This window comes from Ammodytes marinus, assembly GCF_949987685.1.
Source record: "Ammodytes marinus genome assembly, chromosome: 12".
Classification (NCBI taxonomy): Eukaryota; Metazoa; Chordata; class Actinopteri; order Uranoscopiformes; family Ammodytidae; genus Ammodytes; species Ammodytes marinus.
The window spans coordinates 14,132,817-14,160,560 of NC_137216.1; the positions used below are offsets into that span (position 1 = coordinate 14,132,817).

At 41.0% G+C, this 27,744-nt stretch overlaps 1 protein-coding gene across 1 annotated transcript in view; it reads left to right on the top strand.

Moving 5' to 3' along the window:
- Positions 1 to 4,423: 4,423 nt before the first annotated feature.
- Positions 4,424 to 27,744, top strand: part of cps1 (carbamoyl-phosphate synthase 1, mitochondrial) — a 49,197-nt gene continuing 25,876 nt past the window's right edge. The window contains exons 1-25 of the mRNA XM_080037884.1: positions 4,424 to 4,711; positions 5,815 to 5,924; positions 6,015 to 6,159; positions 7,677 to 7,766; positions 7,860 to 7,916; positions 8,009 to 8,101; positions 8,227 to 8,316; positions 8,768 to 8,896; positions 9,216 to 9,322; positions 9,909 to 10,050; positions 10,276 to 10,353; positions 11,531 to 11,629; positions 12,734 to 12,829; positions 13,330 to 13,519; positions 13,796 to 13,953; positions 14,131 to 14,259; positions 15,248 to 15,392; positions 15,966 to 16,176; positions 16,875 to 17,073; positions 17,221 to 17,397; positions 18,208 to 18,326; positions 24,923 to 25,064; positions 25,669 to 25,734; positions 25,996 to 26,059; positions 26,475 to 26,656. Coding sequence (XP_079894010.1) covers positions 4,586 to 4,711; positions 5,815 to 5,924; positions 6,015 to 6,159; positions 7,677 to 7,766; positions 7,860 to 7,916; positions 8,009 to 8,101; positions 8,227 to 8,316; positions 8,768 to 8,896; positions 9,216 to 9,322; positions 9,909 to 10,050; positions 10,276 to 10,353; positions 11,531 to 11,629; positions 12,734 to 12,829; positions 13,330 to 13,519; positions 13,796 to 13,953; positions 14,131 to 14,259; positions 15,248 to 15,392; positions 15,966 to 16,176; positions 16,875 to 17,073; positions 17,221 to 17,397; positions 18,208 to 18,326; positions 24,923 to 25,064; positions 25,669 to 25,734; positions 25,996 to 26,059; positions 26,475 to 26,656 — 3,144 coding nt within the window. The 5' untranslated portion in view covers positions 4,424 to 4,585. The remainder of the gene's footprint in view (positions 4,712 to 5,814; positions 5,925 to 6,014; positions 6,160 to 7,676; positions 7,767 to 7,859; positions 7,917 to 8,008; positions 8,102 to 8,226; positions 8,317 to 8,767; positions 8,897 to 9,215; positions 9,323 to 9,908; positions 10,051 to 10,275; positions 10,354 to 11,530; positions 11,630 to 12,733; positions 12,830 to 13,329; positions 13,520 to 13,795; positions 13,954 to 14,130; positions 14,260 to 15,247; positions 15,393 to 15,965; positions 16,177 to 16,874; positions 17,074 to 17,220; positions 17,398 to 18,207; positions 18,327 to 24,922; positions 25,065 to 25,668; positions 25,735 to 25,995; positions 26,060 to 26,474; positions 26,657 to 27,744) is intronic.

The following is a 27,744-nucleotide window of genomic DNA, read 5'->3' on the forward strand; positions in this document are numbered from 1 at the left end:
ATAGAACCAACAATGGTGAGCCGCGAGGGACAAATAAAGTGACGGCAACACTGATCTTGCACACAGCACCTCTCCTAACCCTGGAGTTCTAACTGCGATAAACTTGATTCTTGATATACTAAGAATAAGTGCACTTGGGTGTAAGATTCCAAATATGGCGGATGTGCTCCAGGGTCACTGGCATTTGGACTCCGTAGGGAGAACGGAGTGTTGAGAGGGTCTCCATGGGGGAAGGAAATGTTAGAGGCACCTGTGGACTTCCTTTGCCACCAAACGGGCAGCAGAGGTCACCCACTCAGCTATCTGTGATGTCCAAAGACAAGCTTTTGGATTCTTGTTCAGTCCAACCCCCCTCCTCCCCACCTCCTCCTTTTCAAAGCCCCGAGAGCTTCCTTCCATGCCCTGCAGCCATGCCAAAAGGAATGAGGCTGTAACTGAACCTGGGGGCACAGATGGAGCCTATTTATAGTCCAGGCAGAGAGGTGTGAAGTTTCTTGGGATTTATACGAGCGGGGGGCCATGGCTCCTTAAGGGGGCTGACGCGGCCTCCGTGGCCCTCTCTTTCTCTCTCTGGCTCCCTCAAAAGCCCTCCACCGGCCACACAGGAATTAGATGGGACCAGGCCAAACAAAGCTACTTTCTGCCCCCTGTTTTTAATACTCTTGTGGGACACTACATCACTACAGTGGAAGAGAATCCGATACCGGCGCGTTGAGGGGACAGTCCCCTCCTTTCTCTTACCAGCTGATGACTTGGTTATCCTCTTTCACTCACAGGACAAGCACACAGTCTTTATATTTCAAAAAACAAGAACGCTGCTTGCGGGTCTTCGTCTAACTTCACAGCACATGTAACGTTGAATAAGGATGGGAGAAGTACAAGAATCAATGGAGTTTTTGGAATATGCCATTTCATAATCCTTATATAACCTTTTGACCTGCGTAAAATCCATTGTTTTCAGAAAATACATGTCTTATCTGCTCTTATATGTTTAACTCTCATTTTCTCTGTTCTTTTAAATGGTGCAATGAAACGTTTCTGTTCCTATTTATTGAAGGGCAATCCATTCATACCTTGTACTACACTGCACATCTTATGTCCTCATGTCTAATCTGCTCATGTTTTATGAGACACACTGTTAAAATAAACATACGTTGTCATAGAATGACGGCCCTGAACAAACATCAATCAACCATCTATTTTTTTCTTTCATCCCAGGGCCAAGACAGTGGCTTGGAAACCTGGCAAAGAGAATGGCAGGGGGTGCCTGCGAGTCTATTCGCGTCCCGTCTTAAGCTTGACCACCATCTGAAACACACACACATGCACGCACGCACACGCACACACAAACAAAAACACACTTGAAACCGCAGACAATATGACGGATGCATCCACTGACGACAGACCCTGGCGCTCATTAGACCGCGCCCCAGCCAATCAGTAGAGGAATTCCGAGGGACGATAATCACAGCTCCCCCAGTAACACAAGGGGGCCATACAGTACATTGCACAGGCGTCTCATGTTCTCCCAATCATCACCTAGCAATGTTCCATTGTATGCGAATCCGTCATTATTGACAGTAACTATCCCGGGCTGTTTCTCGAAGGCATCACTGTTTGAAAATAGAAACAGTCAATGCCACTGAGTTAGAAATGTAAATAATTTGATAATATTTAATTTGATTGACTGCTAGAAATAAGTGTGTAGAGTTAAAATGTGCTGACAAAAACTCTTCAACATTTTGCAGATGAAGACAATTAAAAGAAGAAAATTATAATATATAACATTTGCATTTGAGTGGTGTGCCATCTTTCACTGCCAGACCATGATGTTTGAGAGTGACAAAGTAACAAACTTCCTGTTCATCGCTGTCTAAATATATTTACACACTAAGAAAGGAAGCCTGTGTAATTCCAATAGTAATTCCCATGTTTAACAGGCTTACAGAAACACTATTTGAGGACTCACTTTAAAACGGGGTCAGGATTAATGGCCATAAATGGAGTTGAAGAATCAGGAAGAAGTATTAGCACGTACTTGGGGTCTGTGTTTCGGAGCCAAATGACGAAGATGACATCAGTGTATATTAAAGTTATGAGATTACTTTTGGCAAATGTTAGATAGTCTCTGTCAAAACATAAAGAGTGTCACCAGAGGCTCTTGATAGACAAGTAATGATCCATTACAATTATTTTTGCATTTGACTGCTTCATCATAACGACCAGTTTTGTTTCAATGTGTGTAGTTTGTGTTGGACACTGAGCACAGGTTCATGCACTCTTCTTTAAGATACAACTACAGTAAGTGTACTAAGTGGAGAGTAAATATCTTCTAGTGCATGTAAAGACTTATCCTACTTGAATGCATCGCTTCCTACACATTTCACAGAAATGTATCAGTGTGTGTCAACATAAAGACTAATGTGTCCCATCAACTGTAAAGCTGTTACATCTTCTATGAGACACAGGCAGCTAAATGAACCTAGTGGCCCCCTCGCTTTTTACTATTTCTAGGAAATGTATAGCTGCACTCTCACCTACACATCAAGCGTGTTCCATTACAACACTGTTCAACAGCTCCAAATCTCCCTGATTCTTTTGAGCAAATGTTACCACTGGATGTCACCATTGCTCCACAAATATACTGCAGAGGAGGAGCACACGTTACACTTGATCTGCATTTTTTTTTTTAAAGGGAGGACTGGAGGGTGTCAGCTAAATGCAGAGGGCCTATAACCACAGAACACTAAAAATCTGAAATGAGCTAGACTTTAACATATTACTGTTCAAAAAGCTCCCCATTAAAATATTATATAGAAGATATACAGTATATAACAATTGCACTGTATGGAAAACAGTCAAAAGCAGGCAAACAAAGGCCAGTTGTAGAGTGATCCAACTGTACTGCCATCAACAGCAGCCACATCACAATGAAGTTGAGTCGCCAACCCCTAACACTAAGAATATCAAACCACATGAACAGGCAGTTATCATCAGGTGGATGATCAGAATAACCAGTGGGACTGGATAAGACCTTTTATGCAGCCGCTCCCAGCATGTGAACCTGTGCATATTTCTCTATCCACTTGCACAACCACATTACAGTTGTCAACTTGTCACAACAGGAAAAGAAAGACAAAGGAAAACCACACCAGGATATCATCCCTGCATTCCAAATCACATTATTTTTCTTTTTACTATAGGCCTACTCCATACTTTAGTATGCTGATTTGCATATACTACAAAGTGCACATGGATGTACAAGAGCATCCGGGTATTTTTGGCATACTGCATTTAAGTTAAGTTTAGTTGTTTTATTCCTCAACTAACACAAGGCAGACATACACAAAATGCACTAACACAATATTGAACATTGTCGTTTTGCATGTTTTGCTACATCCTTAATCTTTTTCTGGCATACTAAATAGTAAGTAGGCTATGGTAATTGGAACACAGGCAGGGCATGCTTTATAAGCTTGTCAGTACACCAGTCCATGTGAGCTGAGGGTCTATCTATAGTCATATAGTAGCCCACCTCCTCCCGTTTTAATTTCTGCTGGAGGTTTACAAAGAGAGCACACTTTATCGTACAAAGTCCAATTTCTGGAGTGTGGACGTATTCCCTCATCTACACAGGTCCTATTAGGCCTACTCACTCCCACTTTGTTCAGAGTGCTGAACCCAGCAGAGTGGCAGTCAGGCAGCTTTCTCCACAGAGAACCAGTCTTGCAGTGATCAGCAAATACACATACCTCTCTAATCCCACCACCATGCAGCCTGTCCGTGGCCAGTTTGCCTGTCTTTTTTTCTTTCTTTTAAACAGGCAATTGGCCTCAAAGAAAAAAGCTTTAAAAGGGTTTGTTGCACTGAAAGCACTACAACAGTTTGCTGGGTTTATTCCATGCATGATTTTCTTCCACTTCCTGTAGGCTACTATGTCCAATTCTTTTTGCCTCTACCTCTGTGATCAGCAGCCAATGTGATCAATATTTCCTCATGTGTGAAGATTTTCTTCAAACAAGGTTATTTGAAGTTAACATTAGGCCTAATGAGTATTTACTCATATTTCTCAACATCAACACAAACAACTAAATTTAGGCTAACAATAGGCTACAATTAGCACTTTTGCTAGGCTATAGCCGTTCTATTGCAATTTGGGAGGTCAACATTGTCATGCACTAAAGAGTTCGTTTCTTTCTTCAGTGTTTTTTTTTTTACACCTGAACTCATGTGTGTTTGGGGCTCTTTAAACCAGCTGGAATGTGGAATCCCAGTTTCACCGGTTCACCCCTATAATTTGGCAAAATTAGCAGACGAGCAATGTAAACTCTTAACGCTTCAAGCGTTGAGAAAAACAACGCCCCGACGACCAATCCCGATGCAATTTACAAGCGCCCAGTTAAAGTTTCTGTGAGGACACGACACGAGGGACAGCCCGAAACTTGTCCATTCATCTGACTTAAAAAAGAAACGGACTCGGAGTTGTAGTCCTACGGTTTACATTCTGTTGGACAGTGTATACTATTTTATTTTCTAATACAGGGCAACTTCTCATTCACGTCAGTGCGACTTTGCCAACAGTAATATGACAAAAATCCTGTTAGCTTGCAGCATTGTTAAATCCCTTAGACATGGATGTGCGGTTGGCAGAAGAGTGGGAAACACGTCGGCATGGCTGAGATTTCAAACTGCTAAACATTTCAGTGTGAAGGTAAGAAAACGACCTGAGGGGAAATTGTTGTTGTCAATGGCAAGTGGAAGAAATACATTTTTTTCAAGACCCCCCCTAGAAGTTCTGCAATTTGAGCGCTAACGACGCGGTTTGCTTGTGGACCTCAGGCCGAACTCCGAAGACAAATTAATAAAGTCTGCTACGCTTTCCTTATTCAAAACTATACAAACGTAAAACATTAAATGTAAAGCTTTTTCAAAGACACATGGAGTAACTCCCCTATTCGGCATAGACCTAGAAAAACAACAAGTTCTCATTTTAACATAATACAAATGTTAACAGTTCGGCTCTTGCGCTAGAAATATGTCATGGTTGGCTGCCGACCGATGTGCACAAGTTAAACAAGTTGGATTTTCATTGAAATAAGTTACTTTTGGCGGCCTTACCTTACGCCGAATTGACATGTGGCTGATTTGATTTAAAATAACCGCCTCAAATAATTTTTCTGACGTATGTCCACTTGCCATTAAGAAAGGCTGCATATAGCCTGATATTCAAATGCAGTTTGGAGCGGGGACTGCCAAGTGAAAAATATATAGCCTATATAAAATGATAATTAAAAAAACATACAAATTCTGCCCTAATACCAGATGCGATTTCAAACTGCTGACAGATCAAGTTTAGCATTTAAGTCTATGGTTGTGTGTGCATTGTGTGTGAACGGGGAGAATTGCATCATGCATCATGCAATTCTCCCCATAAGAGGTACGCCCCAATTGCGACATGTCACTTTCTCTTTATCACATTGGGCAAATAAAAAAATAAAAACAACTTTCACATAGGGCTAACACATTTTGTGGACAGAGTAGTGTGGATGACTAGGTGTCAGTTTACACCCTCACTCCCCCCCCCCCCCCCCCATGCACACACCATACAGACAGAAGAACAGATTTGTCCATCTCAGCATTCACTGCACAATCCACATTTGGCTGCAGTTTCAGCATGAGTCCCAGAGGTTCACAGGACGTTTTTTCCCCCTTGCTCTCTCCAAACTCACTTCATATACTTCTTATAAGGGTGATGCATTATTCTTAGGTGAGACTTTTTCTTTGTCCTCTGACCTTCTCTCTTTTAACTCCCAGGCCCAGACGGCCCACCTTGTCTTGGAGGATGGCACCCGGATAAAAGGATATTCCTTTGGGCATGAAACCTCTGTACCTGGCGAACTAGTCTTCAATACGGGCCTGGTGGGGTGAGAAGCATTTATTTTTCTCACTTTGTAGAGGACCACTAGTTGATGATATGATGTGCTTTATCATCACCACATTGTTCCCCGCTCTAGGTATCCCGAGGCCCTGACTGACCCCAGCTACAGAGGTCAGATCCTGACCCTGACTTACCCCATTGTAGGAAACTACGGCGTGCCCAACACCCAGCAGCTAGATGAGCTAGGCCTGAGAAAAAATGTGGAGTCGGAGAAAATTCAGGTAGGGAACTACTGTAGGTTTGTGTTTTTTTGACGTTTTCAGGCTTTGCGAAATCCTCAGGTCTGCAATGTATTTAATTTAAAAATTCCTGCTCTGATCCTTTCACACCAATGTGGTGTTTTGATTTAGTTTTTGTCCTCTGACTTGGGTTATTATGGCCATGGGATATTTGGCAGTGCTCCAAAGAATCAATCAACACACAATTAATACTGAAACAGTGAGTTGATTAGTGAAAGAGTTGATAGACAGACAATTAATTGACACTAATCATTAACAATTTTAGCCATGGTAGCGTTGTGGCTCAAGGGATGGCTTGTCAGTTAGTTGGTGATCCACCTCGATCCAGACTGAAATATTTTGAGAATTGTGACCTTCGTGGACCCCGGAGAAGAACATCTTACCGACATCTATGATCCTTTCGCTTTTTCTCTAGTGTCCCCCATCATCAAGTATTGGATGGAATGTCATGAAATTTGCTAGAGTTTTCAAGTCCCCCGGACATTACCCATAATAACTTTGGTGATTCCTTAACTGTTCATCGACAGTATCTCCTTCATCAGGTCAGAATTTTTGGCTCATCCAGTCTTTGCTTCATGACTAAATATTTGAAAACAACAACAAATAACTTCCCCGCCATTCACGGCTGTAATTTGTTTGTATCTTGCTAACATGCCAAAACTAAGATGGTTTACAGATTGTAATCATTATACCTTCTAAACCTCAGCATGTAAGCATCGACATTGTTAGAGGATTAACATGCTAGCGTTAGTTTTTGGCCTAAAGCACTGGTAAATTCCAGCTTCACATAGCATGGCTGTAGGATCTCAGTCCTGTTGTAATCGACTTATTGCCTAAATAAATACATTTTTCAGGTAGAAACGCTGACACTTAACTGGTTTATTTTTTTAAACTGTGAGCACTGCAATGCTTTGTAGCCATTTTTCTTAAGGGATGGATATATTCCAAATACAGACTTGGACTTTCATACTGTACAATTGTAATTGTAAATTGGATATTCTTTTCTTTATATACAGTCAATCTCATTTAGACACAATGTCTAATTTTCAATAGAGATGTGGTCACACAACAACAACTCAAAGTTACAGACAGGTACAGGGACAAAAAATACAAATTAAACGCATCATAAAAGTGATGTAATAAATGCAAAAGAGTGGAATATCAGAGTGATAATCAAGAGCAAACACCCAGAGACACTCGCTAGATTTTTGATGCTACGTTTTAAATAGTACACAGCGCGTTTCGGGTATTGGACAACCATATGTCATGTCATGTCTTGTAAACTATTTTCTGACATTTGTTTGACCTAACAATGAATCAAAGATGCCCGGGATATGCCTGCATGCCCTGATTCCCACACACATTTTTTGAATTTACACATGATGATGGCAAGTGCTGCTGTGGTATAACCCAAAGCTTAGTTTCTGAACCTATGCAGTGACTTAACATCACTATGGCTTGATTTTTTTAAGGCTTTAATTGTTCTTTGGTGTTTCTAGGTATCTGGTCTTCTGGTGCAAGACTACAGCAACGACTGGAGCCACTGGAACTCTGTCAAGTCTTTGGGACAATGGCTGAACGAGGAGAAGGTTCGGATTAAAAAATGACCAAGAATTTGGTGTATTCTCAGACAGGAGAGACGGATGTAACATTTTAACATTTTACTTATAATTTCTTTTAAGGTTCCGGCACTGTTTGGAATAGACACCAGGATGCTGACAAAGGTCATCAGAGACAAGGTACTGTTACTGCAAAGGTCCGAACCGCTGCATTTTTTATTTATTTTTTGATCACTCACTGTAATTTTAATTGTGATTTTTTTTTTCACCAGGGTACGGTTTTGGGAAAGATTGAATTTGATGGGCAGCCTGTTGAGATTTCTGACCCCAACAGGGAAAACCTTATAGCACAGGTCTCAACCAAGGTACGTTTTATATTAGACCCCTAAATTTCTTTTCTTTTTTCTTACTCCCACCAGGTCGCCAACATGGTACTATAGTGTTTTATTTGTGCTAACCTCTTTATTTTTGTGTTCCCCTTCCCCTCTAGGAAACCAAAGTGTTTGGAAAAGGAAACCCAATTAAAGTGGTGGCAATTGATTGTGGCATTAAACATAACATCATTCGCCTGCTGGTTAAGGTGAGCATTGATGCATAGGGAGTATAATATTAAGTGTGGAAGAGCAGGCTGTTGACTTCTAATGCTGCAGTCTGTTAATCTAATTTGCATTTCTATTTGATCTATTTGTTGTTTGGCATGTCTGGCTGTTTGGAATATTCTCATTTGTAATATAATTGGTAATATTATTTGATAATAGGTAAACATTTAAATAATTAACTGAATATCGGACTTTAAAAGTTATGCTAATTTTTTATGGTGGCTGATCATATGTTGTTGGTCAATTGTGTCATAAATGCAGATACTAATTTTATCATTTTGGGGTATATAAACTTAGGCCAACCTTTTTTACATTTAGTGAATGTAGGTGAACTGTTGTAGAGATATAAGTTATTGTGGGTGACATCACATTAACCGTGACCAGTGTTAAGCAAATACCCAAAGATTGTGTATTGTGTGTCTGTGTGATCAGAGGGGGGCCGAGGTGCACTTGGTACCGTGGGATCAGGACTTGCGAAATCTAGATTACGACGGCCTGTTCATCTCCAATGGACCGGGAGATCCGTCTCTGGCCAAGACGCTCATCGACAATGTCCGCCAGGTATGAAATGGTTGCTGGTTGTGTTTTTTTTTTTTTTTTTTTCTATTTGTAGAACATGTAAGATCCGAGTATTTTATTGTGCTGCATATTCTACTTTCGCTACCAAGACTAAAGCTAGATTTACAGCAAGTACATTTTAGGAGTCGCATTATTCAAGGACCACGTTTACTTCTTGTTACAACATTGTAGTAGAAGCACAGAGGTAGCCATAAGATTTTCAAAGTATTTTTTTCTCACATAGATTATGTATATATATATATATATCATGATCCACAGCGCACCTTAATAAACAAGTGGTATGTGTTTTTTCCCTCTGAAGGTGCTGGAGTGCGATCGTCCCAAGCCAGTGTTTGGGATCTGTATGGGTAACCAGATCACCGCTCTGGCTGCTGGAGCCAAGTCATATAAGCTGCCTATGGGCAACAGGTGGGCAACAGCGTTTAAACACAAGACATAATTCATAACGCTCTTAAAGCATCCTCATAAAGATTTAAAGGGGGCCCAGTGGAGTTTTCGAGGAAACAGACAATTTACACATCGGCTCACCACATTGCGTGCATCTTTTGACAAGACAAACCAGTCGAGCGCATTTCATTTGCTTTCCTCATAAAACATTCTCAGAGCTGATTTGTTTTTAAAAGTGTTTTAAATCCAGCCGTGTTTACGTCAATGTTCTTCCCTGACTTTGATAGCACATAGCAACATATCTTGTTTTGTCTTACCGTCAATTATCGATGAGTGAAATAGTATGACGAATGTTTGGGACTGTATAGCCCCCCTTTCCCCTGCATCGACAGGTTTAAGAAAACGGGTACTTTCTCATTAAAAATAAAAGGCAGTATAAAACTCCATAGGGGGACCTTTTAAAGCTCTCTGTACACAAACACTGTTTAACATTGTACTCCCTGCACTGTGAATCTTTTATCTGGTATGAGAGGTTTTAAATGTTGTCTCTCTATTCAAGAAGTCATCAATATACTCAGTTTTTAATGCATGTCTGTGGTTCCCCCAGAGGCCAGAACCAGCCGGTGGTGAATCTGATGACGGGCCAGGCCTTCATTACAGCGCAGAACCACGGCTACGGCATAGACAGCAAGTCCCTGCCCCCGGGATGGAGCCCGCTTTTCATCAACGCCAACGATGGCACCAATGAGGTTCATTTCATTCTGCATTCAACATGACGTTATGACACTTTTGTTCCGTGGGTTCATGTTAAAAAGCACCACTTTCTCTCATAAGACTATACGTAGTCACTCAAATAAGATGGAACTATAAAATATATATCTAGACATAAATAGACTAAAATGTTATCTAATGCAATGCAGAACACTGTTGGCTTGATTTCATTTATTTTTTTCTAATTTCTGCACATTTTCCAGGGCATCATGCACGACACCAAACCTGTTTTCACGGCCCAGTTCCACCCAGAGGCTAAATGTGGTCCCACTGACACAGAGGTAATTAAAGAGCTGGATTTTGCTGCAAAAAGTACCTGAACGCTGCACAAAAGTTAAGGATTTAACATTAGTTCGAAGTTGGGGAGTACTCCATGAAAACAAAACTTGTGTAATTGTCTGAGGTGGTTGAGGAAAGTCATTTGTTTATATGTATATTATTATTTTGTATTGTGTTATGTAAATCGGGCATCGTGTTTAAAAAATCCAACAATATAAGTAGTTACGGCATCACTGTCAATGCAAGGTGTAATCATCCGTGGTGCCTGATGTTTGACTGAGTCAGGGCCGCAGGTGTTCAGGAAATCCACCGTCTGCCTGTCATTGTTGCCTACAACGAAGCGTTAACGATTCTGTGTGACAGAATGGCAGACGAGGACTGCAGTTCAAGTCCTGGTCAAAGTATGTTGTAACCTCTGTCATATTATGGCCCAACTATGTATAAGACCTGTCCTTTCTACCAACACAGGCGGTTGCAAGCTCTGCAGGAGAATTCTTGCCTTCCACCTGGGTTTGACTTTATGGAGGCATCACACACATTTGGCACTGTGCCCATTACAATTACTGTATTTCTTCCCCTTGACTGTCAAGTATTACAGTTACATTGTGAAGCTTTTCAGATCAGTGGTTCTGTAGTAAACGGCAAAGAACTCAATCAAGCCAGTTGGACTTTAGTGCGAGAGTGTTGCTCTTATGTAACTGTGCAAGTGGACGTGAAAACCAAGCCATGGCATAAGCATGTCAAAATTAACGAAAGCAATACCCAGCAATGCATCCACAGCAATGCAACCCCCAACATACCTGGCACACCCAACATACTACCAGGACCAAATGGAGTGCAGTACTGAGTGTTAAGTTGTCAGTGTCTTCCAAACTGCAAAAACGTGTGCTAAGAGAGGCCTAAAACTATACAAGACTTTACCACCACTTTAACAACGTAAATTCTGGATCAAAGTTCTAGCAGCGAAATGTGCACGTACCAAATGGGCACTGCAGTAGATGGTACGAACTCTGGAATCCTTTTGTATTAACTTGGTGTTATTAAGTAGTGCATTATATCATTCTAGGCTCTAGACTCGACAGACTCTAGAGTCTTTTCCTGCTAAAAAGGCTGCTTTCTATGCACCATTGGGCCAGTGCAAGTATATGGTTATTTTAGCAATTTTCTTTTTTTCTACAGTTCCTCTTTGATGCCTTCATATCCATGATCAAGAAAGGAAAGGATTCCAACATAATGTCAGTCATGCCCAAAAAACCCATCATCCCTCCCCGAGTCAAGGTACAGTACGTCACACACAGTTAACCGGTTTACTTATCAAGGTATAAACCACAGCTGATTGTACAGGTTGGCTCAAACTTTAGGACTTTTTTTTAGCTAACTCGCGTAAGAAGACGCAGTTTGAGGCAGATGAGGAGGTCTTCAGGAACAATTATTTTATTTAATACAACAAAACTCATCCTGCAGTCAAAACGAAGCCAATAAAAAGTTTAAGTGTTTGTAGCCAAAAAACTAATAGAGGTACATGCATAAAACAAAAAGCTATGAAGAGTTCCTGTAAACTAAAAGCCTGTCTCTTCCTGTATTGTGGTGGCCTTTAACCTGCAAATCTAAGTTAGCTGATTGGTCCTTAGGTCAGTAAGCTCCACCTCGCCTAACTCCTGATTGGTGGACCCTAACTAGCTCTGACCTACACTGTCCAGAGGACATCTGTGTTAGTCAATCCCTGGAGGCAATATCTCGTGGGGCACTAAGAAGTCTGATTCAGTAACTTTAGGACAATCCCTTTAGCCAATACATTAGCTATTAGACCTTCACCCTTTCCCCGAGACATGTAAACCCAAACCAGACTGTCCTAAATTGCCCTCACCAGACAGTCACCCCGGAGTCTCCTTTTGTGTGCAATTTGAATGATCTACAGATCAGCCTGCTTGCTTCCTCAACTTAAGCAATCCACTCTGCACACACATATACCCACGAGAGCTGCTCCCCTCCTGATTATCATTAATCTTAGAATGTGTCATAACGAAATACACTACACTCTTCAAAGGTGTAAAAGGTTATCCAATTTTTTTTTAAACGGTCACACGACTGGAAAATACCAGGTTGTAGTATTTTACAAGTATGGACCCAGACTGCGTAACATTATTACAGTATCATTTATAAGTAAAAAATATTTAAAAAGGGAAGAACGTTTATTTTAGAGTAACTGAATCATTTTTTCATTAGTTACATGTTAATGGGGTTTTAAATCAGGGTCACCATGTTAAAGACAATTTATTTATTAAAGTTTCATTGCAAATGCAGTTTCATGCTGTGCAGTAGCGCTAAGTTACTGTATTACATGATATTAATTACCGTGTGTGTACAAATGTGTAAATGCAGGTGTCGAAGGTGCTCGTACTGGGCTCTGGTGGTTTGTCCATCGGTCAGGCTGGAGAGTTTGACTACTCTGGATCTCAGGCCATCAAGGCCATGAAGGTAAGAGATACTGAAGCAGTTTGACTACAAACCACTGAAAACATCAAAGTTGTATCTTCATCATGGAGCGTGAACATTATGTAGATGCAGGGCTGTGTGCTGATATAACTCCTTGTTGAAGGAAATGTCAAGCAACACCAATGTGGGTGTTGCTTGATACTCCGGTATTTGTGCATTCTGGCTCACAGTCACACTACCACGGCTAACGCGAAAACGAAATGCAACAGAGCCTTTGTTAAAGTAATTAGTAACAACTATGACAAGTCAAAACGTCTGCTGTGAAAGAAAAAAAACCTGATGTCGAAAGTTAGATATCAACCAACATAAATAAATGTCAGGCAGACAAAAACACAGTAGCACATTTCAAATTTAAGACATGGATTTTTGTAAAAGGGACAATGAAGTCTAATCACTCAGAATCCATTATTAATCATCCATCAACCTTTCCTGTCCTTTTGTTAAACTTGGTATTTATTAATAATGTGAATTTGATGTCGTAGGAGGAGAACATCCGAACAGTGCTCATGAACCCAAACATAGCCTCGGTGCAGACCAACGAGGTGGGCGCCAAGCAGGCCGACTCCGTCTACTTCCTGCCCGTCACGCCACAGTTTGTGACTGAAGTCATCAAGACCGAGCGCCCCGACGGCATCCTGCTCTCCATGGGGGGACAGACTGCTCTCAACTGCGGTGAGAAGCGTGCAGTTGTTTACGTCAATGTGTATTGGATTGCACTTTTCCTGATTCCGTTTCGTATGGGCACAGACACTGACCGGGTTGGAAATGACATGCACCAAAGGAATTCTGCAACTCATGTAACTGTAGTAGTGCTCTAAGGATAAAAAAACATTGAACAAATGCCCATTGAATGCAAGTTTTTCAACTTTTTAATCTAGCTTTCCTAAATGAGCGTGTATTTATGTTTAACCATGTCTCTGTGTTAATTGGTGTTTGTGTGGTTTTCAGGAGTGGAATTATTCCAGAGTGGTGTCCTGGAGAAGTATGGAGTAAAGGTCCTAGGAACCCCAGTAGAGTCCATCATGGCCACAGAGGACAGACAACTGTTTGCTGACAAACTGAATGAGATCAATGAGAAGATTGCACCCAGTTTCGCTGTGGAGTCGGTGAGTATATTAATCCAATAAGAAGAATTAGACTCAATCTCTTTCTATTGACTTTTTAAGAGAATTTGCATTAACAGAATATTCTGCTTAAACAGTGTAGATGAGTTCTGTATTTTCTATTTTTATGTGTTAGGCAAGGAGGAATGCGGCATTAAATTTGTGTGCATGAAATTTCAGGTATCTGATGCCTTAGAAGCGGCAGAGAAGATTGGCTACCCGGTGATGTTGCGATCGGCCTATGCCCTGGGAGGTCTGGGCTCTGGCCTGTGTGCCAACAAAGAAAAGCTGGAGGAAACCGCCCACAAGGTCAGAACAAAGGGAGCAGCGTGGAGATACTGTCGACATCAGGGCACAATTATAATAGTTTCTCATTGTTATTGGCTTTTCTTCACACACGATTGATCGTGCTGATAGAATCACCAATGGAAGCATTTTACCCCAGACCTTTACTGACAAACATTTAAGGTTTGATCCTTCACCCATGTTTACAACATTTACTCAGAACAAAGATAAAAGCTTTGATATTGTTTTTAGATGTTTTTTGGGTGATCTGCCAAGAATTGAATAGTCTTCTGTTGCTAAGCAATCTCATTTTGTGCTCATCCAGTATCCAACATTATGTCCGACAGCTGAATTGGTTCTAATATGTGATGATCACAGATTTGAACAATGAACTGTCTGTGCCAGACTGTTTTAAATTGGTGCATATGCTTTATGCCATGCTATACATTCTACTGCTTTTCTAGTCTTGCATTTAAAATTATTTAATTTGTTTCATTTTGAAGTTTCAATGCAAAACATTTCTTTGCCACCGTCTCCAGTACAGGGCGGAGATACCTATCGTAAGGTCTTTAAGACAAATACAGAATGAAAACCAAAGACAAAGACTTATTCCTTTTATGCTGAATGTCCTCGGCATCAATAAGGACTGTTTACTACTGTTTACTTCTTTCCCTTGCATATGTATAAACCCAACCATGACGTCCTTGTAACATGTTCATACATTTTTGTTTAATTTTTTATTTTCATAAATTATATTTGGAGATGGTGCAGCCATGTTTTTCTCAGGATGAGTCAATAGTTTAATTGAAGTTTTATTTTAAGGCATGTAAAGAATACAAACTTGGTTACAATTATAAAATATTAAATAGAAGACAATAACCACTGATTGTAAGCTTCCCAGTGGTAGTATTTACATTGCAGATCTATTGTATTGTTGTGTGTACCCGCTGTGTTATGGTTAATGTAGACACACCGCACCTGAAGAGATAATAATATTCTGTGCATATGGTAGGCTCTGGCCATGAGCAGTCAGATCCTGGTGGAGATGTCTCTGCTGGGCTGGAAGGAGGTGGAATATGAGGTGGTGAGAGACGTGGCTGATAACTGTGTGACCGTCTGCAACATGGAAAACTTTGACCCGCTGGGCATTCACACAGGTACTAAGACATACATGTGCTCTGTTCTGTCTGTCTGTCCTGTAGTTCTGCTGTGGTTTTGTAGTCATTCTGTATGCTGTTGTCGTTGAAAAACACACATCTCTCTCTCTCTCTCTCTCTCTCTCTCTCTCTCAGGAGAGGCTGCTTCAGTGTTCGCCTATTTTCTTTCCGTCTGTTTTTTTTTCAGTGCGAGCAGGTTGTTCATGTTATCCAAATGTGCTCTGTACCTTTTGCGTTTGTTGTTTTGACAGCTGGTGTCCTTGTCTTGTTTATGCAGACCAAGCAAAGCATTTTAGAATACAAAATATTCCAGGCAAACTTCAACTTTTGGGTTTAGAACATATACAATACAGAATTGTAGTACATAATGTTGTCGCTAATGTCAAGCACTACAAAGTAACTATACAGAATAGTTTTTCGGATGACACAAGGTTTGTTTTTTTGTTGACGTTTGAAAGTGATATACAATATTATCTTCGATGTTGAAACTGCACAAACATCCCATGTACACCGTTGTTGTTGATGTTGTTCAAAAGCTACTCTTCTAATCCTTCCCTCCTTCTGCTTCTCCAGGTGACTCCATAGTGGTGGCACCGAGTCAGACGCTGTCCAACGAGGAGTACCACATGCTCCGCGAGACGGCCATCAAAGTGGTCCGACACCTGGGCATCGTAGGCGAATGCAACATCCAGTACGCCCTACACCCAGCCTCCCTGGAGTACTGCATCATTGAGGTTAACGCCCGGCTCTCCAGAAGCTCCGCATTGGCATCCAAAGCCACTGGGTGAGAGAGGGCACATGATGTGTTTCAAACAGAAAGGCGCACACTGCTAGGGGGCTGGTGATGCAACATGATGGAAACATGTACAATATATCTTAAACAGTATAATAGACAATATGCAATATATAGGATCACATGTCTTGATGGGCCAGATCAGTAGAGCCAAGTGAGTTTCTGCTCTTCAAAAACAGATCTGAGGTGAAATTTCACCAACATTGAATCCAACTGGCTGTTTGATTATGATTGCACCCATCTACTATGTTATTTTCAAACATAAACAGGTTTGTGGTTCTTCATGGAGAAAGTGACATATCTGTAAATGTCAAGCAAGACATCGGAATGTTCTCTCTGAAGTCACTCCTGTAGCATTATCAGCAAGTACAACCTGTAGATACATTGACTCCATTGATTTTGCTCACAGTTGTTGGCTGATGAGGTTTTTCCTGGGAAATCCATTATTGGGAATTCAATGTGGGCATCAATTTTCTATAGAAAGCCCAGCCTTAGTTATGCTAGGATGTACAGAAGATATAAATATACATATTATATTTTGCTATAGTGAACAGATTTGTATTATTAATAACCATAAAAAAGACATTGGCGCTAGTAAATAAAACTCCCCAGTCTTTGATTTGTGACCATGCTTATAATGCTTCTTTAAACAGAAAAATCAATAAACCAATACAATTGTTGTGTCACAGGTATCCCTTGGCTTTTGTTGCTGCTAAGCTAGCTCTGGGTATCCCCCTGCCAGAGATCAAGAATGCCGTATCAGAGAAGACCACGGCCTGCTTTGAGCCCAGTCTGGACTACATCGTCACCAAGATCCCCCGCTGGGACCTGGACCGCTTTCAGGGCATGTCCACAGAAATAGGCAGTGCCATGAAGAGTGTCGGAGAGGTGTGTGTGTGGAGGGGGGGGGGGTGTATATTGTGGGGTCCACAAATACTCACTCATACTCAGTGTCTCATTCACTTGCTTATTATTCACTAAACTCACACACCACCCCCATATTATTCTGTCCTGCGTCATTTCTTGTGGATTCAGGTGATGGCAGTGGGGCGGACCTTTGAGGAGAGCATGCAGAAGGCCCTGAGGATGTGTCATCCGTCAGTGGATGGCTTCGTGCCCTGGCTGCCACTCAACAAAGCCTGGGCCGACACCCAGGACCTGCAGCAGGAGCTGGCCGTGCCCTCCAGCACCCGCGTCTTCTCCATCGCCAAGGTAAACCTTTTCATGACATTAACAATGAATGACACCAACTCCCACTTTCCTCATTAAAATCGCATTTTGAAATGCAAAAAAAAGAAAAAAACATGAAAACGCAGAGCAAAAATACGTGTCCCTGGCGCACGTGCATACCTAGCTGTGAAGGCTTTATTGTGTGGGAATATGCTTGTCTTTTCAATTTTAATTGAGATGCACTCAAGCTACACGACTTTATGCATTATAAAAAGTGTTCCCATGAATCCCATACCCTTAAAAGGGATTTTTGAACAGAACTTTATACAAGCAGATCAAAACATCGGGTGAGAGTCTGTCATTCAAACACAAAGAATGTTCACAAAGAAAATAGATAATTTAGTTCAGCGCCTCAACATGCTTCTCTCACCATCTGAAAGTGGAGCAGAATGAGTTTGTGTCAGTGTGAAAATCTCATATTAAGGAAGCTTGTAGTCCTGACAGTGGAGATATATTTGTTCTCTTAGAGATAATCCCGCTAAGAGCTTAGCAAGCACCTGTAACAGAGGTGATGATGTGTTTTTTCTTGTTCCGTAAATAAACCTACCTCCTCTTTATGCATTTATTGCCCCTTTCAGCTAATTTCCCCCTGCAATGGAGAACAACATAGTATTTACAATAACTAATCTGACTGTGCCTTCCTATCCAGTTGCCTTTTACAAAATTATTTCATACATGGTTTCAATCGTACACAGTTGATTATGGAATGTTTAAACTTGAAAAGATAATAATTTTTTTTTTCAACTTGTGGATGAGGAATGACAAATGTGACGTTGTGTCTCTACTTTGCAGTCCCTCCACAGTGGTATGAGTGTTGACCAGATCCACCAGCTGACCGCCATAGACAAGTGGTTCCTCCACAAACTCCAAAACATAACAAAGCTGGACAAGCACCTGGCCAATTACACTAGGTAACAACACAGACACACACACACACACACACACACACACACACACACACACACACACACACACACACACAGACACACACACAAACACACACGTACACTTCGGTCAAAGTGACTTTATTAACCCTTATCATTCTGTAATATCCTAGTCAATTTCCTGTGTGTTTGCCAGTGGTTTAATGTAAACACTATATACTTACAGTATACTCTCTGTCAGTGTTAATTTCGTAGACTGAGACTATGACGAAAAATATTCGTCAACAAACCTTTTTCACTCACGAAAACTAAATAAAAAGGCAGATATGATGACGAAGACTGAGACGAATATAACTGACACTATAGTCTACGAATAAGAACGAGACGAAACTGTTAGGGCGGGACGAATGGAGAACAGATCCAATCAGAACTGTGGAACAAGTTGGGAAGAAATCCAATCAGTGCAAAGCAGCGAATGCAACCCTGTGTCGGTGAAGATCGACGGGATAACTTGCCAGTGTGAGCGGGTGGAGAGAGCCGACGTGCAGAAAAACTCCGCGGTTTGATGGACATAATGATAGTCAGGGATATCCTGCCCGTTAACGTTGTCTAGGGGAACGGCTAAGTTCCGCGATCTGTTTGTAGTAGGCTGTGTCTCGAGCTTGAATACACAGAGCCATGTCCCCAAACTGACTGCGAAACTATATAGGAAATGAAATGTGAAACTGCCGCCTCCCTCCGTTAGTTTCTGTTTTCACCCGAGTAAGTTACAATCAACTCCGACGCATGGACAGCGTTCAATTAAAACCTCTCATTTTATTATCAAAAAGGCTTTGATGCAAAAGAAGTCCGAACACACACAGCGGCAGCAGTGTTGCTTAAATGAAAGTGCAGTTGCTCAATTTTATCAGCACGTAACTGCATGCTGCTGCTGCTGCCCAGGGGCGGCCTTAACGATCTCGGGGCCCGTTTCAAGACCTAGTGTGGGGCCCCCCACTTATTTTTTTTATTTTCTATTTTTTATAAATAATGCTTGTGCATGCTCCCCGCAAAAAGAAAAAAGATTGTGTAATCCAGTTGGTTCATAGACGGATCATGAGATAATGGGCCCCCGGGCAAAGGCTCTTAAAGCCCCCCCTCCGCCCTATCCAGTCAGGTACACTGATTTTATGTGAGATTATTACGAATTAAATAGAATACATGTTTTGTATTACAACCATTAAATCTGTGTCTGTATTGCATATTCAAACCTTAATACTATTCAATGCAGAAAAACACTTAGTCGACAAAGTCCACTGTAGATTTAGTCAACTAAAATCTGCTTATATTTAGTAGAATGAGACTAAAAGATTTCAGATGACTAGAATAGGACTAAGACTAAATGGTGTGATATTCAAAAGACTAAGGGCCCGTGTCCACCTAACGCCTTTTTCCCACCGCAAGCGCCTTTTTTCAATTGATTCCCAATGAGAAGCGGCCGCCTCGGGAAAAGGCGGCCGCTCTGAGAAAAGGCGCAGCGCCCAGCGGTTTTTTTCGAGCGCTTTTTGTCTTTTTGTGCGGCCGCTTCGAGATTTGCAAGTTGAAAAAAGTTTAACTTTTCAGAAAGGCGGTGGGGACGTCACCGCCGCTTTTTTCAAAGGGCCAATCAGATAGTAGATCGTCGGGACTCGTCGCCTTGGCAACAAAGAAGACGGAAGAGAAACTGCTTTTTCCGTCTCTGTTTACCCGAAACTGTACGAAAATAGTGACTTAAAATGACCAGAACAGAGGGAGGAGAGCCTGTTTGTGGGAGCAGATTAGGCGAACACTTGATTCTCTGTATTTTTTTTATCTCCTACGGATCGTTTCATGCGCACACATCAGCCTACAACTTGCTCCGTGTGTGTTTGCAGGAGCCGCGATAACTCCTCATCCAAACAGAGGATGGTGGAAAGTATTCTCTGTTTCATAAGACTACTCATATTAAAATGTAACGATTTAAATAGAAAACAGCAAACCTAAACAGTTAAACCAGTGTTGATAGGTCTGACTGACAGGTGACGATCAGCATTTTCTCTCCCCCGATCACAGCACTCTCTCTCCCAGCTCATAAAACGCTTGAAAAAAGCGGTCGAAAAAACCGGTTGTAAAAAACGCTCAGTAGACACACTCCCGAGCGCACAGCCAGCGTTTAACGCTGGAAAAAGGCGTTAGGTGGACACGGGCCCTAAGACTAAATCTGAATTTGCTGCCAAAATTAACACTGCTCTCTGTTCCTGTATGTGAGTGTGTGCCGTGTTAAAATTAGGGATGTGAACAATGTGTCGATTCTCGGCTCGATTTTCGACACGTGCTCAAGACGACTCGAAAAATAGAAATCGATAAATCGGGTGTTTCACTTTATTAGATGTTTTGGGCACATGGGAGACGTCCGTCATGCGAGTTCACGAGTGGTCGCGAGCGCGCGCTGCAGGTCCGGTGTGTGTGGGTCAACAGTGCAGTGCAACATATGCAGCATAAAGTTAAATTAACATCACGGTCGTAGACGAATATTAAAACGTTATGCTTTATATGTTGCACTGCACTGTTGACCCGGGCCACACCAGATGTAAATCACCTTCACTCAAAGCCTCCGCCCGAGCAAAGCAGCGAGTAGCGCTGTGACGGTGACTATCACCGGGAGACCTCGCAAGGCGCCGTGCAGAAAAACTCTGTGGTTTGATGGATAACATGATAACGTCAACGGGAACGGCTTCCGCGATCTGTTTTTATGTACACAGATCCATGTCTGCAAGCTGACAGCGCGACTGAAGGGACTGTACAGTGAGCCGTCTCCCTAGTTTCTGTTTTCAGCCGAGTAAGTTACATTCACCTCCGACGCATGGACAGCGTTTTTAAAATTAAAGCCTCTCTTTATTATCAAAAAGGCTTTGATGCAGATGAAGTCTGAACACACACAGCGAGCGACAGCAGTGTTTTTTTAAAGGAACAGTTTATCAGCACCACAACTACGTGCTGCCGCAAAAAAAGGCACACTGTCTTTTTTTTCTTTTTTTTTAATGGCACAGTAAATCGATCGATTTGTCGATTCATGCCTCCGACACGTCGACACGCAAACAATGAGTCGTTTAACATCCCTAGTTAAAATACGGCTGTAACATTCTAAAGAACTAGAGTAAGAGTTAGGCTTACTGCACAGGATCTGTCTGCCTCTCTGCTTCTCTTTGATGGTTGAACATATCGAGTGAAGTGGAACTATTCCCTCCAACACCACAGTACATCTCTCAGTCCGTCCATCCATCCATCCATCCATAAAGTTGCACGATATTGCACCACAGGCAGGCAACCCATGGATTATTATGATTTTATGACATAGATTGTAAATCCTTTCCTAGCTCCCAAGCTGGCTCAGCTGCCCTATACTTTGCTGGTTTGGAGCGAAATATTGTCCACTGTGGGCCAAAACTCTGTAGAACCTGCAGTGAAATGATATCATCTTTTGTTTTTTGTTTGAAATTAATCAATTCCGTTAGATAATTGTATAACTCTGGACTTTGCACAGTTGTATCATAAAAAGACAAAACACTAACACTTAGGCACAGCATGATGGGTCACAGCAGGATCCTGACTATAAGACAGTACACATACATCTACATAATGAGTCTTGATATTATTAAAACTATAATATCTTGTGTTCTTTTGTTCGGATGTATGGAAGGTAAAAAATATTAAAAAAAGTTTCAGAGTTCAGTTGTTTAATGAAGTGAGATCACAGAACAGCTTATGCAGGAGTCAGTGACAGACAAAAAAGTCAAAAAAGTAATGAGCCTTCTCGACAGCAAGGCTTTTTAACATATCTTGACAAAGTCTATTGATTGGTCTATCTTGTTGTCTTCTATCTTCTCGTCCAATCCTCTTCTTCTTCGCTCTCGACCTGCACTATGCCGAAAAGTAGAATTATGCTCCTGGCCTTGAATGTAACTTGTATCTATGGCTTGGTCAGCTGAGTCAGGAAAATACAGTAGGCCTTTGTTTAAAGCTCCCATATTATACACTTTTCGGTTCTATTATACACCATATTATATGGTCTTAGTGGTCCCTAATACGTTTTTCTTTAATTGTTTGCTGAAAAAAACTTTCAGATAATTTATTGTACTATGCTGATGTTCAGCTAATCTCACAATGGCCTATTTTTTAAAAAAGAGTTGCAGGTCCCCTCGTAAATATACAATCTTTGAGCTCTCCCCGCCCCCTGTCCGGAAGCGAAGCCAGATACGCCTCGCCCTCTGTCTGTCAGGGCCGTGGACCAATAAGAAATAGGGGTGTGGGCTGCACAGTGGAAGCTTCTGGCTTTACGGTTTGTGAGGTCAGAAAAGGGGATAATTCTGACTGGAGTGTTTTTGGGGGGAGGGGTGGGGGTTTCAGAAAAGGGGAGAGTGAGAAAAGGAGAGATTGTTATTTTCTTTAATATTTTGGCAGTCTCTAGGCACACCGTGGACGCATGGATATGTTGGAACACATTTAAAAAGTGCATTTAGCATAATATGGGACCTTTAAGATAGATACATCTGTCCCTTCTCTAGCCTCGTTATTCTGGGAAAACATCTATAACACTTACAAGAAGTTTTGTGCTATTTAACTCCCTTCCACTGTCCCTGCTCAAGGGCCTGACATGAGAACAATTAGATCACATGTTATAAATGTATCGATTGTTCAGTTGATTATATATGAGTAAATGCAAATTTATGATGGTGGTTATAAGCATCATTAATATTTAAAAATTAAAATCCTGACAATATTACTGGTAAGTTATGACCACTCTTTCCTTTGTATCCCAGTAAAACTTCACCAGCTTTTGATTTAATATCAACATGACAGAGGAAGTTCTGTTTCAGTAACATGTATTGTATTCATCGCCAAACATTTGATTATTTTCCGCTGCATGATTGCAGACTTGCATGCTTCCTCAAATGCAGCCCGTATACACTTCTGGAAAAACAAAAAAAAAAAACAGGATAGAATTTCGGGGAAACCTTTTGAATGAATTCTATCTAGAAATAAGTGAACCTTCTTCAATAAGAAAATATTCTCAAAAGGATCTTCCAAAAATCCTCAAAAAGATCCTCAAAAATGGGATGGAGACCAGTCTCTTCACGCCCCCTTACTTCTCTCTCATGCTTGGCCTCCTCTCAGCTGTGTCTCTCTGCCCTCGGGGGCTCCTACCTGGACAGCCACTGTTGAAAAACCTTCAAGGCTTAGCCACAGGTCACCTGCTGCGTCCTTCTGACTCTGCTGTTTAATAATGAATGGCTTGCCGTCTGGTGCTGACACATGGCAGCCTATTGTAGTCTCCACTGCCTGTGGTCCAGGGGACACTGGGACTGGCACACAACAGTAGGCTGCTGTCAGACTGATAGAGCGCAGAACAGAGTACAGGTGGGCGTCATGCTCTAGCACTCGTGGACTTAATTGCTTAGTAGTAGGTGCTGAAGGATATTTACTGATGGAGAAGAGAGAGAAGTCGTTTTCACTGAGGACAATTAGGATTTATTTGTAGAGTTATGATTAGAAGTGAATAGTCAGCCAATGATTACACTGATTCACTTAAAAACAGTATGATCAGATATACTGATTAAGGTTATGTGTCTGTTTGCCTCAGACTTTCTACTTACATCATCAGACTTAACAACCAAATTTGTTGCTGGTTTATGAGCGCACCTTTTCAACATTGGTGAATATCCAAACAAGTCAAAATATGCCAACCTGATGTAAGCCCAGTGCTTAGCATGAATTCCAAGTAAAGTGGCTTACTCGGTGTGAAAATCTATAAAAAAAAAGCTCCAGTATTTGCCTCAAATTTCCTTATGTAACATCATATACATTTATTTAAATTACTACTACTACTTTTACTATTTACATTTCAGGATACAGCACTTAAAAAAATTGAATATAATTTAGGCATTGTAAAGATGAACTGCTACATGTCCTTTTGACTCCTTGTGTTTATCTCAGACTGTCATACTGTATCTCATCAGCTTCTGTAAACTTCACTTATATGATATGACTGTAAGGTCCACAAATGGTAGTATATAAGTACAAATTCATGTTTTATAAATTGAGTTCAGTTGCTCTGGTCTCAAAAAATCCTCTTGATACCCAACTTTATTTCTGCTACCATTTTCCTGTTGAGCCTCAGCGCTTGCATTACATTTCTATTGATTTTAAATTGGATTTAAGTGGCTGCACTTGCCAACCTGGTGCTCTGGCACCTTGCCGGGTTGTTTGTGGATGTGTTATTGATCACTCCGAGGTGGGCTGTTCCCTGCTGTCCACATGGCCGGGCAGGAGAGCCAGTCATGACCCACTTGTTGGATTTACACTCTTAGTTCAGTGGACTTGAAAATACACAGATACACAGTATAAGAGGGGCCATACAGGCAAAAAAAACATCCCAAAAAGTCAACTCACTTGGCCTTTTCTATCTAGTAGCTGCTTTTCACACACTACCAAATTCATTTTAGGCATGTTGTGCATTAAACCTTTACGTTTGAGAGATGATTGATAGACTCTTCCAACATCAACTGTGTATGGTGTGGTCCCAGAATAAATATTTCTAGCAAAATTAACAATACTTCCTCCTACAGTGGCACAGTACCCAGGGATCTGTTGCTGAAGGCCAAGAAGGACGGCTTCTCTGACAGGCAGGTTGGTCAGATTCTGGGCTCCAGTGAGAAAGCCACCAGAGAGCTCAGGCTGTCTCACGGCATCAAACCCTGGGTCAAACAGGTGAGCATCACTGGGAGCATGGAACTTTCAGCCATCAACGCTGCCTGTTCCATACATGGACACTTACTCAAACAAGTTACCTCTTGATACAAATATAAATGAGGTGTATGCAACTATGAAGGGGACATACAGGTTACGTCTGTCATCCACTGCCCTTCCCCCTCATAAAGAATGGACTTGTGATTTGTCTAAATTAGAGAAATAGCACTAAATATATATTTTTTTACCTGCCATGAAGTATTTAGATTCCCTTAAAGCTGGGGTGGAGGATTTGGGGAGAAAATGGCAGTTGGGATAGAGATTTCACGGTGTTGTCAGCGATTCTGGAGAATGCTTGAGATATTCACTGATACTGACAAAGTTGTTTTGACAGCAAGCATTCTCCAGAGGAACTCCACCTTTAAATGATAATGTTATTTGGTTAAAAATGTTCATAGTTTTTGGAACACAACAGAACTCTTTAGTTTAAAACAATATCAGACTTTGGCTTCAGAGGCAATACTTTTTAATAGCATTAATTAATTTTTGGTTTTGGTGTGGGTCTTTTATTGTGTTAATGCCTTTATTAAAAAGTAGTACTATTTTCTGTGATCTCTCTTTTTAGATTGACACCTTGGCAGCAGAGTATCCAGCTATGACAAACTACCTGTATTGTACCTATAACGGTGAGGTATGTGATCTCTGCTAACTGAGACCAACATGTATTAATAGTATAATTATGATGAATGTAGGTAATCCAATCACTGTCTAAAATAAATTCAATTACTATTTTATTTATTATTAACAACAATGTTGACATTTTAAGTTCAAAATGTAGAATGGTTATGATAGCAAATGAAGTTGTTTTTTACTTTGCCAAATAATTACTGATGTCTACATAAGTGCATTCACCTCATTAACGTTGGTTTTGTCATTTTATACATTTCATCAGGAGCATGATCTGGACTTTAAGGACAAGGGAATAATGGTTCTTGGTTGTGGGCCCTACCACATTGGTGAGTCCATCAATAAGCCTTTATATTATTTTCATGCTGTTCAAATAAAGGTTTAGCCCATTTTCTCCAAAAACAAATAATGCCAATGCTGATGGTATTATGATGATTGCACATTAACAGCCTTATTTTATTTTTCTTTGAAGTGTTTATAACTAGTAAGCACACAACATAATTCACCACTGTCATTTCAACTGTAAAGTCTAACTTTACATACAGTGACTACAATGCGTTGGGCAAGAGTTATTATCAAGGGTTGTTTTTATCAGATCTATTAAAGTAATGTCCAACAGGAGGAAATCCTATTTTATATTGAAATATAATTTGCATGAGTCGCAAACATCCCAGTTGTGCAGTTGTCTATTTGTTATGCTGAATTTGGATGTTGTAATCTAAATCTAATTCAATTGACCACCAGGGAGCAGTGTTGAGTTTGACTGGTGCGCGGTGTCCAGCATCAGAGCTTTGAGGCAGATGGGCAAGAAGACAGTGGTGGTCAACCACAACCCTGAGACGGTCAGCACTGACTTTGACGAGTGTGACCGCCTTTACTTTGAGGAGTTGACCCTAGAACGCATCTTGGACATCACCCAACAGGAGGTATGTACAAAATGACCTGTATAAGGAGTGTTGTATTGGTAGAGGATGGAATTCTTCAACTTGCCACTAAAAACTAAAGTTATACCTTTTTTATATTATCAAAAATTATGATTGACACTCGCTTGCACTATCCTGGTCTTGGTTCCCGGGCCTATCCCAGCATTCCCAGCATGCATTGGGAGAGAAAGCAGGGTACTCTGGACGCCAATCGATCACAGGGTTATATCAGTGATAATAACTACATATATATTCATGTGTATTGAGTGGAACATGATTGAAATATTGCATTGCATTCAATATAAGGTTTCCCCCCTAGGCAGAGTAGTATTGCTTTATTACAAAATGCATATGTAATGCATATATAATAGAAATCAATCATGTAGATCAGGTCCAAAAACAGTCTCTGCCTATTATAACTTGCCAATGGATTTATTGGTCTAAGACTGGCACACAGCATTAGGGGTGGGAATCTCTTGGCACCTCACGATGCGATTCCGATTCAGAGGTCAACGATTCGATTCAAAATCGATTCTCAATGCATCCCGATGCATTTTTTTTTAACATACATACCCTTGTGTGATTTTCAAAAATATATTTATACATCTGAGTTTGCTACTCAGAGTTTGCTAATCACATCCTACTTTTGTGATGATCATTAAATACAGATGAATTGCCTTCTCTAATATTGTATTAGAGAAAAAGTTTTTCTTGTCACAAATATGACTTTCAGTGTTTCCCCCAGAAAATGTGTTAGTCAAGGTGGTCACCGTCCAGAGACATGGGAGACGCGGCGAAAAATTTGGCGGTATTTTGCTCAAAGACGCCAATGTGCAGTAAAGAAATAAACAACTGCTTATTTGAATACAAATATACAACAGACTCTGACCTTACAGTTGTGCAATTTTGTTTGCTATGTGCAGGTACAAATTTTGTGCAAACATGCAGACAGTACAAAGCACAATTAAAGAAAACTTCTGTTTTGGTGCAATACTATGCAGACACACTAAATACAAATAATGGACCATACACTTAACATGTATATGCACATCAAAGTGCAAATTCAACTTTTAAAGTTCCTTTTTGGATGG